At 49.9% G+C, this 13813-nt stretch overlaps 1 protein-coding gene across 1 annotated transcript in view; it reads left to right on the top strand.

The window, feature by feature from the left end:
- The window catches only part of SAP25 (Sin3A associated protein 25), a 65217-nt gene that overhangs the window by 7401 nt on the left and 44003 nt on the right, over positions 1–13813 (top strand). The window contains exon 2 of the mRNA XM_069645059.1: positions 9230–9330. Coding sequence (XP_069501160.1) covers positions 9230–9330 — 101 coding nt within the window. The remainder of the gene's footprint in view (positions 1–9229; positions 9331–13813) is intronic.

Genomic DNA, 13813 nt, shown 5'->3' with positions numbered 1-13813 from the left:
AAGGGTTCTGCTATGTCTAGGGCATGTCTAGTGAGGTGTGTCTCTCTAGTCTAGGGGCAGTCTAGGAAGGATTGTGCTCTGTCTAGGGCATGTCTAGTGAGATGTGTCTCTCTAGTCTAGGGGCGGTCTAGGAAGGATTGTGCTCTGTCTAGGGCCCATCTAGTGAGGTGTTTGGCTCTAGTCTAGGGGCAATCTAGGAAGGATTGTGCTCTGTCTAGGGCCCATCTAGTGAGGTGTGTCCCTCTAGTCTAGGGGCAGTCTAGGAACGATTGCGCTCTGTCTAGGGCCCATCTAGTGAGGTGTGTCTCTCTAGTCTAGGGGCGGTCTAGGAAGGATTGTGATTCTGTCTAGGGCCCATCTAGTGAGGTGTCTCGCTCTAGTCTAGGGCCTGTCTAGTGAGGTGTGTCTCTCTAGTCTAGGTGCGGTCTAGGAAGGATTGTGCTCTGTCTAGGGATCACCTAGTGAGGTGTGTCTCTCTAGTCTAGGGGCGGTCTAGGAAGGATTGTGGTCTGTCTAGGGCCCATCTAGAGAGGTGTGTCTCTCTAGTCTAGGGGTGGTCTAGGAAGGATTGTGATTCTGTCTAGGGCCCATCTAGTGAGGTGTCTTGCTCTAGTCTAGGGCCTGTCTAGTGAGGTGTGTCTCTCTAGTCTAGGGGCGGTATAGGAAGGATTGTGCTCTGTCTAGGGACCATCTAGTGAGGTGTTTCACTCTAGTCTAGGGCCCGTCTAGTGAGGTGTTTCTCTAGTCTAGGTCCGGCCTAGGAAGGATTGTGCTCTGTCTAGGGACCATCTAGTGAGGTGTCTCGCTCTAGTCTAGGAAATGTAGGAAGGATTCGGCTATGTCTAGGGCATGTCTAGTGAGATGTGTCTGTCTAGTTTAGGGGCGGTCTAGGAAGGATTGTGCTCTGTCTAGGGCCCATCTAGTGAGGTGTCTTGCTCTAGTCTAGGGGCCATCTAGGAAGGATTCTGCTATGTCTAGGGCATGTCTATTGAGGTGTGTCTCTCTAGTCTAGGGGCGGTCTTGGAAGGATTGTGCTCTGTCTAGGGCCCATCTAGTGAGGTGTGTCTCTCTAGTCTAGGGGCGGGCTAGGAAGGATTCTGCTATGTCTAGGGCATGTCTAGTGAGGTGTGTCTCTCTAGTCTAGGGGCGGTCTAGGAAGGATTTTGCTCTGTCTAGGGCCTGTCTAGTGAGGTGTTTGGGTCTAATCTAGGGGCGGTCTAGGAAGGATTGTGCTCTGCCCATCTAGTGAGGTCTCACTCTAGACTAGGGCCTGTCTAGTGATATGTGTCTCTCTAGTCTAGGTGCGGTCTAGGAAGGATTGTGCTCTGTCTAGGGACCATCTAGTGAGGTGTCTCGCTCTAGTCTAGGGGCCATCTAGGAAGGATTCTACCATGTCTAGGGCATGTCTAGTGAGGTGTGTCTCTAGTCTAGGGGTGGTCTAGGAAGGATTTTGCTCTGTCTTGGGCCTGTCTAGTGAGATGTGTCTCTCTAGTCTAGGGGCGGTCTAGGAAGGATTCTGCTATGTCTAGGGCATGTCTAGTGAGGTGTGTCTCTCTAGTCTAGGGGCGGTCTAGGAAGGATTTTGCTCTGTCTAGGGCCTGTCTAGTGAGGTGTTTGGGTCTAATCTAGGGGCGGTCTAGGAAGGATTGTGCTCTGCCCATCTAGTGAGGTGTTTCCCTCTAGACTAGGGCCTGTCTAGAGAGGTGTGTCTCTAGTCTAGGGGCGGTCTAGGAAGGATTTTGCTCTGTCTTGGGCCTGTCTAGTGAGATGTGTCTCTCTAATCTAGGGGCGGTCTAGGAAGGATCCTGCTATGTCTAGGGCATGTCTAGTGAGGTGTGTCTCTCTAGTCCAGGGGCGGTCTAGGAAGGATTTTGCTCTGTCTAGGGCCTGTCTAGTGAGGTGTTTGGGTCTAATCTAGGGGCGGTCTAGGAAGGGTTGTGCTCTGCCCATCTAGTGAGGTATCTCCCTCTAGACTAGGGCCTGTCTAGTGAGATGTGTCTCTCTAGTCTAGGTGCGGTCTAGGAAGGATTGTGCTCTGTCTAGGGCCCATCTTGTGAGGTGTGTCTCTCTAGTCTAGGGGCCATCTAGGAAGGATTCTGCTATGTCTATGGCCTGTTTAGTGGAGGGTTACGCTCTGTCTATGACCTACCTAACAGAACATTCCAGACAGACTTCTTTTCCTCGGATGCAGTGCCTGTGTGTGTCTGCATCCAGAAAGGAGGGAGTGGGATGGCGGCGGAGGGAGGAGCAGGGAAGGACACCCTTGACCTTTGGTTTGCAAGCTTCATTGGCTATTGTTGCATTGGGGCCTGACGAGGCAGAGCCTGGAATCCTAAAACATGGCACTAGATTCATCCCCAACAGATACATCCAAGCATTACAGCACTAAATGGAAATCTTGCCCGAGGCATGCATGCAAAGTAACCTGCATACTGTGTGTCTAACATTTAGAATGCGTTTTTAGTGTTATCTGTGAGTCTTCATTTACACTTAAACACACAGTTACAAAAATAGTGGACAGATTGTTATTGGCATTATATTAGAACAGGGCCAGCAGGTAGGTGAAAATGACATGTTCCTACTACATGCATAGTACAGGAACTCAATCCAGCTAATACAGGTGGATGCTTTAATGTTCATTTGATATCATTACTGCATTCTCTTCGATTTAGATAGCAGTAATTGAGCAAAACAGAAATGCAATAGTTTGGGCAACCCAATAGTCGTACTCTAAACTCCATATACTTGGTAGTTGCCAGTACTCATCTGGCAGCAGTCCCTTCCATGGAATAAAAGGCACATGTGACAATCTAAGGTAAAAGCAAAGCCCGTGAATGGTGAATGCACTCGGGTGAACCCCATCACATGGAGTCACCTGGCAACACCTAATCCCTTGTGCGATGCTCCTTTGGTCCATGACTCCCTGAAGAGTTCCTCTGCTCTGGCTGCTCTGCTCCGTTTCCCCTCTGGTCTTTGGCTGCTTTGATCACTTGCCCCTCTGGTCTTTGGCTGCTCTGATCTGGTCTGGTCCTTGGCTGCTCTGCTCCGTTGCCCCTGTGGTCTTTGGCTGCTTTGATCACTTGCCCCTCTGGTCTTTGGCTGCTCTGATCTGGTCTGGTCCTTGGCTGCTCTGCTCTGTCGCCCCTCTGGTCCTTGGCTGCTTTGATCACCTGCCCCTCTGGTCTTTGACTGATCTGGTCTGGCCCTTGGCTGCCGTGGACTGTCTCCCCCCTGATCCTTTGCTGCTCTGGTGTATTGCTCTCCTCTGGTCCTTGGCTGCTCTGGTTCATTGCCCCTATGGTCCTTGGCTGCTCTGGTGAGTTACTCTCCTCTGGTCCTTGGCTGCTCTGGTTCATTGCCCCTTGGTCCTTGGCTGCTCTGTTGAGGTACTTTCCTCTGATCCTTGACTGCACTGGTGAGTTACTCTCCTCTGGTCCTTAGCTGCTCTGGTTCATTCCCCCTATGGTCCTTGGCTGCTCTGGTGAGTTGCTCTCCTCTGATCCTTTGCTGCTATGGTGAGTTGTTCTCCTCTGGTCCTTGGCTGCTCTGGTTCATTGCCCCTATGGTCCTTGGCTGCTCTGGTGAGTTGCTCTCCTCTGGTCCTTGGCTGCTGTGGTGAGTTGCTCTCCTCAGGTCCTTGGCTGCTCTGGTTCATTGCTCCTATGGTCCTTGGCTGCTCTGGTGAGTTGCTCTCCTCTGACCCTTTGCTGCTCTGGTGAGTTACTCTCCTCTGGTCCTTGGCTGCTCTGGTTCATTGCCCCTATGGTCCTTGGCTGCTCTGGTGAGTTGCTCTCCTCTAATCCTTTGCTGCTCTGGTGAGTTGCTCTCCTCTGGTCCTTGGCTGCTCTGGTACATTGCCCTTATGGTCCTTGGCTGCTCTTGTGAGTTGCTCTCCTCTGATACTTTGCTGCTAGGGTCTGTTGTACCTCGGGTCCTTGGCTGCTCTGGTGAGGTACTTTCCTCTGCTCCTTGGCTGCTCTGCTCCGTTGCGCCTGTGGTCTTTGGATGCTTTGATCACTTTCCCCTCTGGTCTTTGGCTGCTTTGATCACTTGCCCCTCTGGTCTTTGGCTGCTTTGATCAATTGCCCCTCTGATCCTTGGCTGCTCTTGTCTGCCGTATAAGAGACACAGTGGATATTCCCTTTCAACAACACTACCAATGTTCAAAATGTCATTTCATTCAATTCAAAAGTGATAGAGGGCACTGAAGTGAATAATGACCCTGGCACCTGGGTATTAGTCCCGGGAGGGTAGCTCAGCGGCAACATGCTCGCCTCGACTTGGAAACAAGAGGGCACGAAGCCACAAAGGTTCGATCCCCGGGTCCGCGCTTAGAAACCTCTGGGTATTAAGCGCGTTATAAACACGCAACTAAGACATAGGGCCTCATTACGAGGTATGCCGGTAGCCATGCCGCTATTGGCGGCATGGCTGCCGGCAAAACCGCATCCGTGTCCGTGTCCGTGTCCGTGTCCTCGGAATGAGGACTTACCGGACCATTCCGAGTTTGGATGGCCCGGTAATTCCTCACTCGAGGACACGGACACGGTTCATCCCCATTCCCATTTCAGCCCCCATAGGGCTGAATGGGAATGGGAGAGGGAGTAAACAACGAGCCATTACGAGATGGCCCGTTGTTTGCTCCCTCTTCCCCTCGCGGGACCCGGTATGCACGCCTGGTTTTCCCAGGCGTGCTTAACGTGTCCCACGAGGGGACCTCGTAATGTGGCAGAACGGGTTGAACGGCGCTGCAGCCTTTTACGGCGCCGTTTAATCCGTTCCGCTAGGGTCGTAATGAGGCCCATAGTCCTGTAAGAGCGCTTCGATGACCCCGGGCTGTGTGAGCACTTTAAAAATACAAAAAAAGAAAACATCTAAACTCAGTATTGTACAGTGAAAGCACTCCAGGTACTGTGTGCTAACTGCTGGGTCTAACAGCCCAGTAATACATGCTAAATAATATCCTTATCATATGTTCAGAAAAATATGACATGTATTCGGAGATGATTATTATTATTGTTATTTGTTATTTTGCATTTGTATAGCACCTTATATACCATTGGTATGGTCTGAAGGCGCTGTTAGGTTGAACGCCCTTGGGAACCGAAGTTCAGGTCAGTAGAGAGAGTAGAGAGAGTTAAGGTGCGTGTGAGCACCGGTATGTGTGCAACTGGTGCAGTATTCGTGTAATAGCTGCTTCTTAGGGGTAGGTGTGGTGGTTGAGAGATCTGGAGTATGTGTTTGTTCTGGCAGGAATTATCCAGACCGGATGTGGCTGCGTTAGACCTGAGGAGAATGCCTGGCTGGGGGGTGTGTAACCAGCAGTGTTTACTTAGGATGATGTGGAGTGTGCGGCGGATGTTGGTATGAGAACAGTTATACCGAATGGTGTCATAGTATCTCTGTGTTCTAGCTGAGTGGTGGTGTAAAGGAGTAAGCGTGGTTGTGTGATATGATGGGTTATATGGTCCGCACCCATCTTCTCTACGCACTCAATTCCTCTATGCACTCATCCCCTCTATGCACTCATCCCCCCTACGCACTCGTCCCCTCTTTGCACTTGTCCCCTCTTCGCCCTCGTCCCCTCTATGCACTAGTCCCCTCTACGCACTCGTCCCCTCTACGCACTCGTCCCCTCTATGCACTCGTCCCCTCTACGTTCCACTTTTTTCATATGCAGTCATTCGCTCGTATGCATTCGTATGTTCTACATATTTGCCGGCCCTACTCACTAGTCTGTTCTATGCAGTCCTCCACTCTACACATTCTTCTGCTCAGCTCATCCATCCCGCTCTGCACATCCGTCCGCTCCTCGCATTCTGTATGCATTCGGTACTCATCCATTTTACATGCTTATCCGTTCTACGCACTCACCTGGTCTGTGTAACTCATCCGCTCTAGGTGTTTGTCCGCTTTAACCCTCGCGTGCATTACACCTTCGTCTGAACTACGCATTCACCCGGCCTACGCAATCACCTGCTCCCCGCACTCACCTGGTCTTCGCACTCAGCAGCTCCCCACGTGCATCCGCTCTCTACACTCATCCACTCTCCGTCCTCATCCGCTTTCCACCCTCATCCGCTCTCCACCCTTATCCGCTCTCCACCCTTATCCGCTCTCCACCCTTATCCGCTCACCACCGTCATCCGCTCTCCACCCTCATCCGCTCTCCACCCTCATCCGCTCTCCAACCTCATCCGCTCTCGACACTCATCCGCTCTCCACACCCATCTGCTCTCCACACCCATCTGCTCTCCACACCCATCGCTCCCCACACTCATCCGCTCCCCACACTCATCCGCTCCTCACACTCATCCGCTCCTCACATTCATCCGCTCCCCACCCTCATCCGCTCTCAACACTCATCCGCTCCCCATGTTAACCCGCTTCCCGCGCTCATCCGCTTCCCGCGCTCACCCGCTTCCCGCGCTTACCCGCTCTCCGCACTTACCCGCTCTCCACACTCACCCGCTTCCCGTGCTCCCCGCACTCATCCACTCCCCGCACTCATCCATTCTATGCATCTATGAATCCGTTCCCTGCGCTCATCCGCTCCTCGCCCCAATCCACTCCCCGCACTCGTCCGCTCCCCGCGCTCATCCACTCCTCGCACTCATCCACTTTATGCACTTGTGCTTTCCACGCATTCAACAGTATTATCCTGTTCTATCCATTCATCTCTACACTCATCTGTACTATACCTTCATCCACTCTGTACACTCATCCACTGTGTACACTTGTCCGCTCTATACACCGATCCGCTCTGTGCACTCATCCGCTCTGTGCAGTCATCCGCTCTATGCACTCATCCGCTCATCCGCTCTGTACATTCATCCGCTCTGTGCACTCATCCACTCCGTGCACTCATCCACTCCGTACACTCATCCACTCCGTGCACTCATCCATTCCGTACACTCATCCGCTCTATACACCCATCCGCTCTGTACACTCGTCCGCTCTGTACACTCGTCCGCTCTATACACTCATCCGCACTATACGTTCATCCGCTCTATGCATTCGCCAGGTCTGCACATTCATCTGTTCCAGCGATCTACACACTCTCCACACTTCCGTACTCATCCGCTAACCACACTGACCCGCTCTACATACTCGTCTCTTCTACATACTCATCGGGATTACGCTCATCCATTCTGCACATACATTCATCTGTTTTACGCACTCCTGCGTTCTACTCGCTTCTCTGTATTTACGCACCCGTTCGTGCTACATGCACCCAGCCGCTCTACACACTCATCCGCTCAACATGTTCATCCATTCTATACACTCATCCGATCTACATTCTCATTCAATTTACACACACATTCAAACTATATAGTCATCTGTTCTTCCACTCATGCATTCTTCCACTTGGCGCATTCATCTGTTCTACATGCTTCATCCATTCTAACTGTTTCATCCACGCAATTCACTTTGTTCACTCCTCATGCATTATGTCCATTTCAGGAGTTTAAATCTCTTTACTCTTTCCGTATGTTTACTCTTATTAACCACTTCTCTGGTTTGAGCTACTTTACTCATTTAATTCTGGTTGCCATTCTAATTTATATTCGGGGTTATTGGCTTTCAATTTCTCGCATCAGGTTGTTTGTTGGATTGAGTTATTGAGATGCTGTTAGTCTGTTTGGGTTAGTTTGGTACGGGATGGTTTTAGGGGAAGAGCCAGGTTTTCAGCAGTTTGCGGAAAGACGTTAAATCCTCAGTTAGGTGGATGTGGGGTGGGAGTGAGTTCCATAGTGTGGGAGCCAAGGCTGAGAATGATGATCCGCCTAACCTGACTGAGTTTGTGATTCAGAAATGTAACCTTTCATGAATGTACAGCGAGGAAAGCGATTCATATCGCACAAAGCCAATGCATTTCAGACCATGTACGCCAACAGGGCTGAATCTGTGTTATCTTGCACTGAAAGCCTGGATCATGAATTGATATCCAAGAAATGAAATTGCAAAGCCGGCACATTCAATCAGGAAACCTTTCGTACTGTGCTTAAGCATAGTCATAAAGGTGGCCGCTGCATCCAGGTGCCACCCAGAGGGACCCAGGCGAGAAGGAGAGCGTGAGAATGTGATGGAGAGACAAGTAGTACGTTTCCAGGAGTAAATAAGAGCATGCAGGAAGTGGGGTCAACTAGAGAGAAACCCCCAGAAGCCAGATCCAGTACGGGGGTAAAAGGGGCTAAGGTTGTCAGCCAACAACTTGAATGTTGCATCACTGAAATCTTCCTGTTGCCACCTGGAGGGGGAGCTAGCACCCTACAACGCTAATCACCTAAGGCACCAGGTGAGGTACCATGTGGAAGTGCCCAGGAGGGTCAGCAGCAATCTCAGAAAGCCAAGAAAGAAATGCTGGACACTATCATTCCAGAGACTGCGAGGGACTCATCTCTGCCGACAAGGCCGACCAGGCTTTGGGGCGAGATGGCAAGACATTGGTCCATGGACCTATGAAAAGCCTGTGTAATTCAATGGGAAGCTTCTAACAACCATTCCGTGACACCTAGTCAAGCCCTAACCCCTGTGCTTGTTTTATTCCAAAATAAAGATAAAACGTACAGAGACATTTCAGTTGTCTGTTGATGCCTCGGCTGTCACATGCACTATCCATACTCCCAATACTGTCTGCTATTGTTTTAAATTACTTCATGGGTAAGTATTTAATATTACTGGCATGTCCCTTTTCGAATTTCGAAAACAACTGTAATACTCTGCAGCTTCCACTAGATGTCGGCCTATGCATAGCATGTGATTCTAAGCAGATGCAAGCATCAGAAATACGATTACGGTGAGTAATTTATCCCATATAGAAATAATTAAGGGTTAGACATGCTATAAAATGGAGCCTGTCTGGAGTACTGGTCCGATATGGCATGTGCAGTGCCGTTTTATATTCTGCTAGTGCATGCCTCATGGATCTGACCAGAATTTTAACATGGCATTGTATTGTCCATGTTTGCGGGCACTGGGTGTACTTTGGAGGGCAAAGCTGTACTTTTGGAGTGGAAACACAACAAATTGTGAACAGAACTCGACTCAAGAGGGGCAGGGTGATGACGCCTGCATGGGCAGACTAGGTAGATCACTGATGCCTAGTTACCTTATGAACCCTGGCAACTTCTCGGGGTACAGGATCACTAGCTCCGAGTGCCCAGAAGCTGTTGGAAGGTGTACGTAGGAGGAATAAGTGAGCATTTCTTAATTTTTTTCCCTACAGGCGTTCGCAGGGAACAAAGGATGCTTGCACGGGTGGCTGTGGCTTCTCTCATCAGGATCCTGAGGGACGCCACCCCTGGACCTTCTCGTCGTCTAGCGAAAGTGAGTGTGTTGGCACTGCAGGTGCGACATTGCCACTATTTCACATTGCTTTTTGTTGTTGTGGATTAACATTTTCAAAGTGATTATAATTAAACTATTAACTATTTATTTGTATATAAAAAATGTGCCATACCCCGCAGGTAACCGCAAGCTGTACCACAATTCTGGTAGAATATGCATAAAAGAAGGAATTATACAACAATCTCCTTCCCCAGAAACTTAGTGGGGGTCATTACGAGTTGGGCGGTAAGGGTTTACCGGCACCAGTAAGGATGCCGGTGCCGGTAAACCCTTACTGCCCTATTGCGATGTCCCTTAGCGGGTCCCAGCAGGAACAGCCGGTCTGACCAGCCGTTCTTAGCGAGACCCGTTAAGGGACCTTGGAGATGAGATAATAATAATTATTAGCACCTTCCCCATTCCCATTGAGCCCTATGGGGGCTCAAATGGGAATGGGGAATGGTATTCAGAATGGGGACCTACCAGGTCCTCCAAGGTCGGAATGACCCGGTAAATCCCCATTCTGAGTGACCGGACCCGGACACGGGTTTGTAGGCAGCCATGGTGCTAATGCCACCATGGCTGCCTCCAAACTCGTAATGACCCCCAATGTCTCCAGAGCTCTGGTTCTCTCCAAGCTTGACTACTGCACAACTTCTTTCTTTATCTACCGAATTCCTACTTTCTCCCCCTACAACTAATCAGGAATAGGACTGCAAGACTTGTCCTTGGCCTCAAGCCCATGGACTGCATCTCTCCAGCCCTAAAATATCTCCACTGGCTACCGGTTGCTTCGAGGATCAAGTTCAAGACCTTCTGCATCATCGACAAGGCTTTCTGCGGCCTGGGACTCCTACATCAAACTCACGCTCCCTAAATACCTTCCCGCTAGAACCTTTCAGTCGTCTAGTGCTAACTGCAGATCAGACGCTTTTCCAAGCAGAGAGTGAGGGCTACATCGCTCTGTCCTCCGCAGGTGCCTCCCCTGGAATGGCCCCTATGTCCCGCTCAGACTTGTGCCGGATCTCCTTAAGTTCCGGAAGCTTCTCAAGACCTTCCTTTTCTCTTCTTCCTTCCCTCTCCCCCGCCCCAGCTAATGTCCATGACTGCTTCTTGACTGGCTGCCTGGTTCCTTCAGAGTCGTACATGGCACCAGGCCCTCCTAATCCAGTCTACCCATGCACTTGGTCACTCCTGACTCCCCCTTCACTGCTCTACCTACACCTGCTCTTTTGGGCCCCTCCCACCACACTAGCCTGGCTGGACCTGCACCATTGTAGCCCTTCCAGCCCCTCACCTCTCTCGTAGCACGTGGACCTTCCTTCCCCTGCACTCTCTGCTGACCCCTGGCTCTGTCCACCTGGTCTCCCCTGGTACTCGCTTTTCTCACAGACTCTGTCGCCTGGACTTTGTGAAACTCAGTTAAGGAAGGTAGAAGGCAGATTGAAGGATTCCTAGTATTCATATTACAGCAATATTGTTAACAATTAGGACATTCATAAAGGGGAATATTAATGAAAGTAATGTAAATTATTCATCATAACAATATTAATAATTGTAATCTAAATTGTAGTAATAGCGATCATACTATCCTAATATTGATAAATACATACGGTATAGGCCATGTAGTCAAAACCTAAGCCTTTATTATATTGGCTAAAGTTATGGAGTTCCATCATTGAGCATCTATCAATAAGCTCTATTTAAGCAATAAACCTGATTAAGGGTGGGGGCATTACCACCTCAGGTAATGCCCCGGGTCCCAGGTTGCAAGGGCCATAAAAAAGGCCCTGGGGCATTGCCTGAAGTTGTAGTGCATCCCTAACCACCCCCCCCCCCCCAACCTCCTGCAAGGGGATTATTGCTATTAGTACCTCTGACTGATTTATTTTTCTGTTGAGAAACACTCCAGTGTTTCGCAAAAGAAAAAAAAAAGTTTGAAAAATGGTTGCCGGTGAAGGGAAAACGAAGTCTGTTTTCCCTTTCTATGGCGGCCATCGAAAACAATTCTAAAAAAGTAAACGAACAAAATGGCCGCCATGGAAAAGGAGATAAGGCTCTATGTGTAGTCCCTTCTTCCTTTCCATGCCTGTCACAGACCGGGAGCAGACGCGCTGGAGACAGAAGTGTTTCCAGCGCATCTGCTCCTGAAGAGAAAAAAAGCAGGTATTGGAGAGAAGAAAGGGGGGGTGTCTATGGAGGGGAAGGGGAGCAGAGCACTTACCTGAATCCCTGGTGAGGGAAGATGGCTGCCTCCAGCCGTGAGGAAGCTCGGAGTGCGGGGATAACCATGTGGTAATTACCCCCGTTCCGAACCTCCTTATTGGCTGGGAGGCTGCCACCTCCTCCGCCGGGTACTAATAGCACATAACACTATAAAAATTTCATTGTTTAGTTAAATCAAAACAGGGCTCGATATTGAGTTTGGGAGCTAAAAGCAGCTCCTGGGTATCCAGACTTGACCAGCGACTGTTAAGATGGATTTCTGAACTCTGACCTGGTGGGCAGAGGTTCAGAAGCCCAGCCTAGTTTCTTGGAACAGGGTAACCTTCTGGCCAAGCCAGACCAATCAAGGTAGCATTGGCAGCGTTCAAGACTAGGTCTCAGGAGGAAGAGTGGGATCGAAAGTCCACAATGAGCACATAGTGCAAACAACACTATAAATTACTGTTAGGTGTATATATCAAAAGTAATGATTCGAACACAGCCTTATTCTAGGGAATATATATACAGTAACTGTTGTCCTAAAGCAATATTCAAACAAGTATAGATCTGCAACCTGTAACAGAAGAGGGTCAGACATTGCAAATATACTTTAGGCAATTCTTCAGCAACCCAAACCCTAACTAATAGGCACTCCAATCCCTACCAAGTGTGGAGCCTTGTGCTCAAAAGTACATTTAGCGCGGCAGCGCTCGATCATGCGTTAAAGTAATGCGTTAAAGTACAAAACGGGTCTTTTCAAGGGGCTGTATTGTCTCAGGAAGGGGGGGAGGTGATGAAGGAGAATAGAGTTTCACTATTCGGGGAGGGTCTCCACAAGAGGGCAGACTGATTTCCGGGAATAGGATGGTAGCTTGGGCTACTCTAACAAAGGTGAGTGGCCCTTGGCGGACACTTGTGAGTAAAAGTCTATGGATGCGCCAGCGGCCACCGGTAACTGTTGCAAGTACTCACCGACCCTCGACGCAGTCCAGACCAAACTTCGCCAGTCAAGTCCAGTTCGCTCGCAGTTTCGAGCCCTGCAGTTGCTTGTCTCCGACTTTCAGGGGCTGCGTTCCGGGACCTCAGTCCATGGCAGGACAGTGGCCTTTTCTCCTACTAGGGAAGGGATCAGGCCAGTTCCAGTGCAGGTCGTCTTAGGGCACAGCAGCAAGGCACCCACGAAGCTCGTCACTACAGCGGGGCGACACGGGTACCGCGTAGGCTCGGGTTCGGGCGGACTCTCCTAATTCCAGACCTAGGAATTCTAGGTGTACGAAAGTCTGCAAGAGATTGCCTCCTACCAAGAGCTTACGGTTCCCAGTCTCAAGTCAAAACTCAAGACAGCGGCAGTTCCAAAGTAAAGGTCCCCTACGAGCTGGTCAGTTAACTGGGCGGTTCAGGAACACGTCGTAGAGGCTTGTTTGCAGGTTAAGCAGGAGGTGCCTAGAGTAGTTGGTCCCACTACTCGAACAGGTTAAAGCTCCCTTGCAGGCCTTCTATGATCGATGAAAAACAGGGGCTCCGACGGGACAACAGCAGGGTCAGGGTGCCAAAACTTCCAGCGAGTCTCCAGCGGTTCCACAAATCCGTTTGTTCGGTTCATGATACTTGGCTCCTTTACTAGGTTCGGTGAGAACTCAGAAGATCGACCTGGAATGGGTGTAGAGTGCCTTCTCTTAGCCATAGTTTGCTTTGCGCCAAATCGAAGGGCATCCAATGGAAGATCTTCTCACATTCAACCATCCCAGGCATGGACCAATCATGGATCACAGTGGTCCCAGTCATCCCAGCACACCAGACATTCTGGCACCCAGGAGTGTATTGAAACTAGACAGCTCCGTCCCACATTCTGGGCGCACACACACAAGGCATGCAGAATCCCGGGAAAACCTCGGTCCAGCAGCCTGCATTACCAAATAATTAATTTCCTGGGGAAGGCAAAAGGACAAAATAGACAAATGACAGAACAAAGGACTTCATGGCATGGCCATTTTAGGCACTGGCCACTGTAAACACGGTTTGCACCATTGAAAAGAGTCAAAAATGCTTTAAAAGTAACAGCTGCCACCAGCTCTGTCCTGGGCACACTTGTACATTCAGCAAAAATCCTTTGAGGGTGTCTAGGGCCTTATAAATGAAAAAGAGACCCCAGCGCACTTTACTGGATGGTACATTGTGCACTGATAAAAAGTTACCTAGAAATGGCAAGGTGAAAGACTAAGGGAAACAAAGTCTCCCATTACTGACAGTCTGAAGGGCATGTCAGTTTTCCCTTAAC

Source organism: Ambystoma mexicanum, chromosome 1p (genome assembly GCF_040938575.1).
Source record: "Ambystoma mexicanum isolate Mex_15411 chromosome 1p, UKY_AmexF1_1, whole genome shotgun sequence".
Taxonomy (NCBI): domain Eukaryota; kingdom Metazoa; phylum Chordata; class Amphibia; order Caudata; family Ambystomatidae; genus Ambystoma; species Ambystoma mexicanum.
The sequence above is the reverse complement of the archived record's forward strand: the minus strand, read 5'-3'. Positions and strand labels throughout refer to the sequence as shown.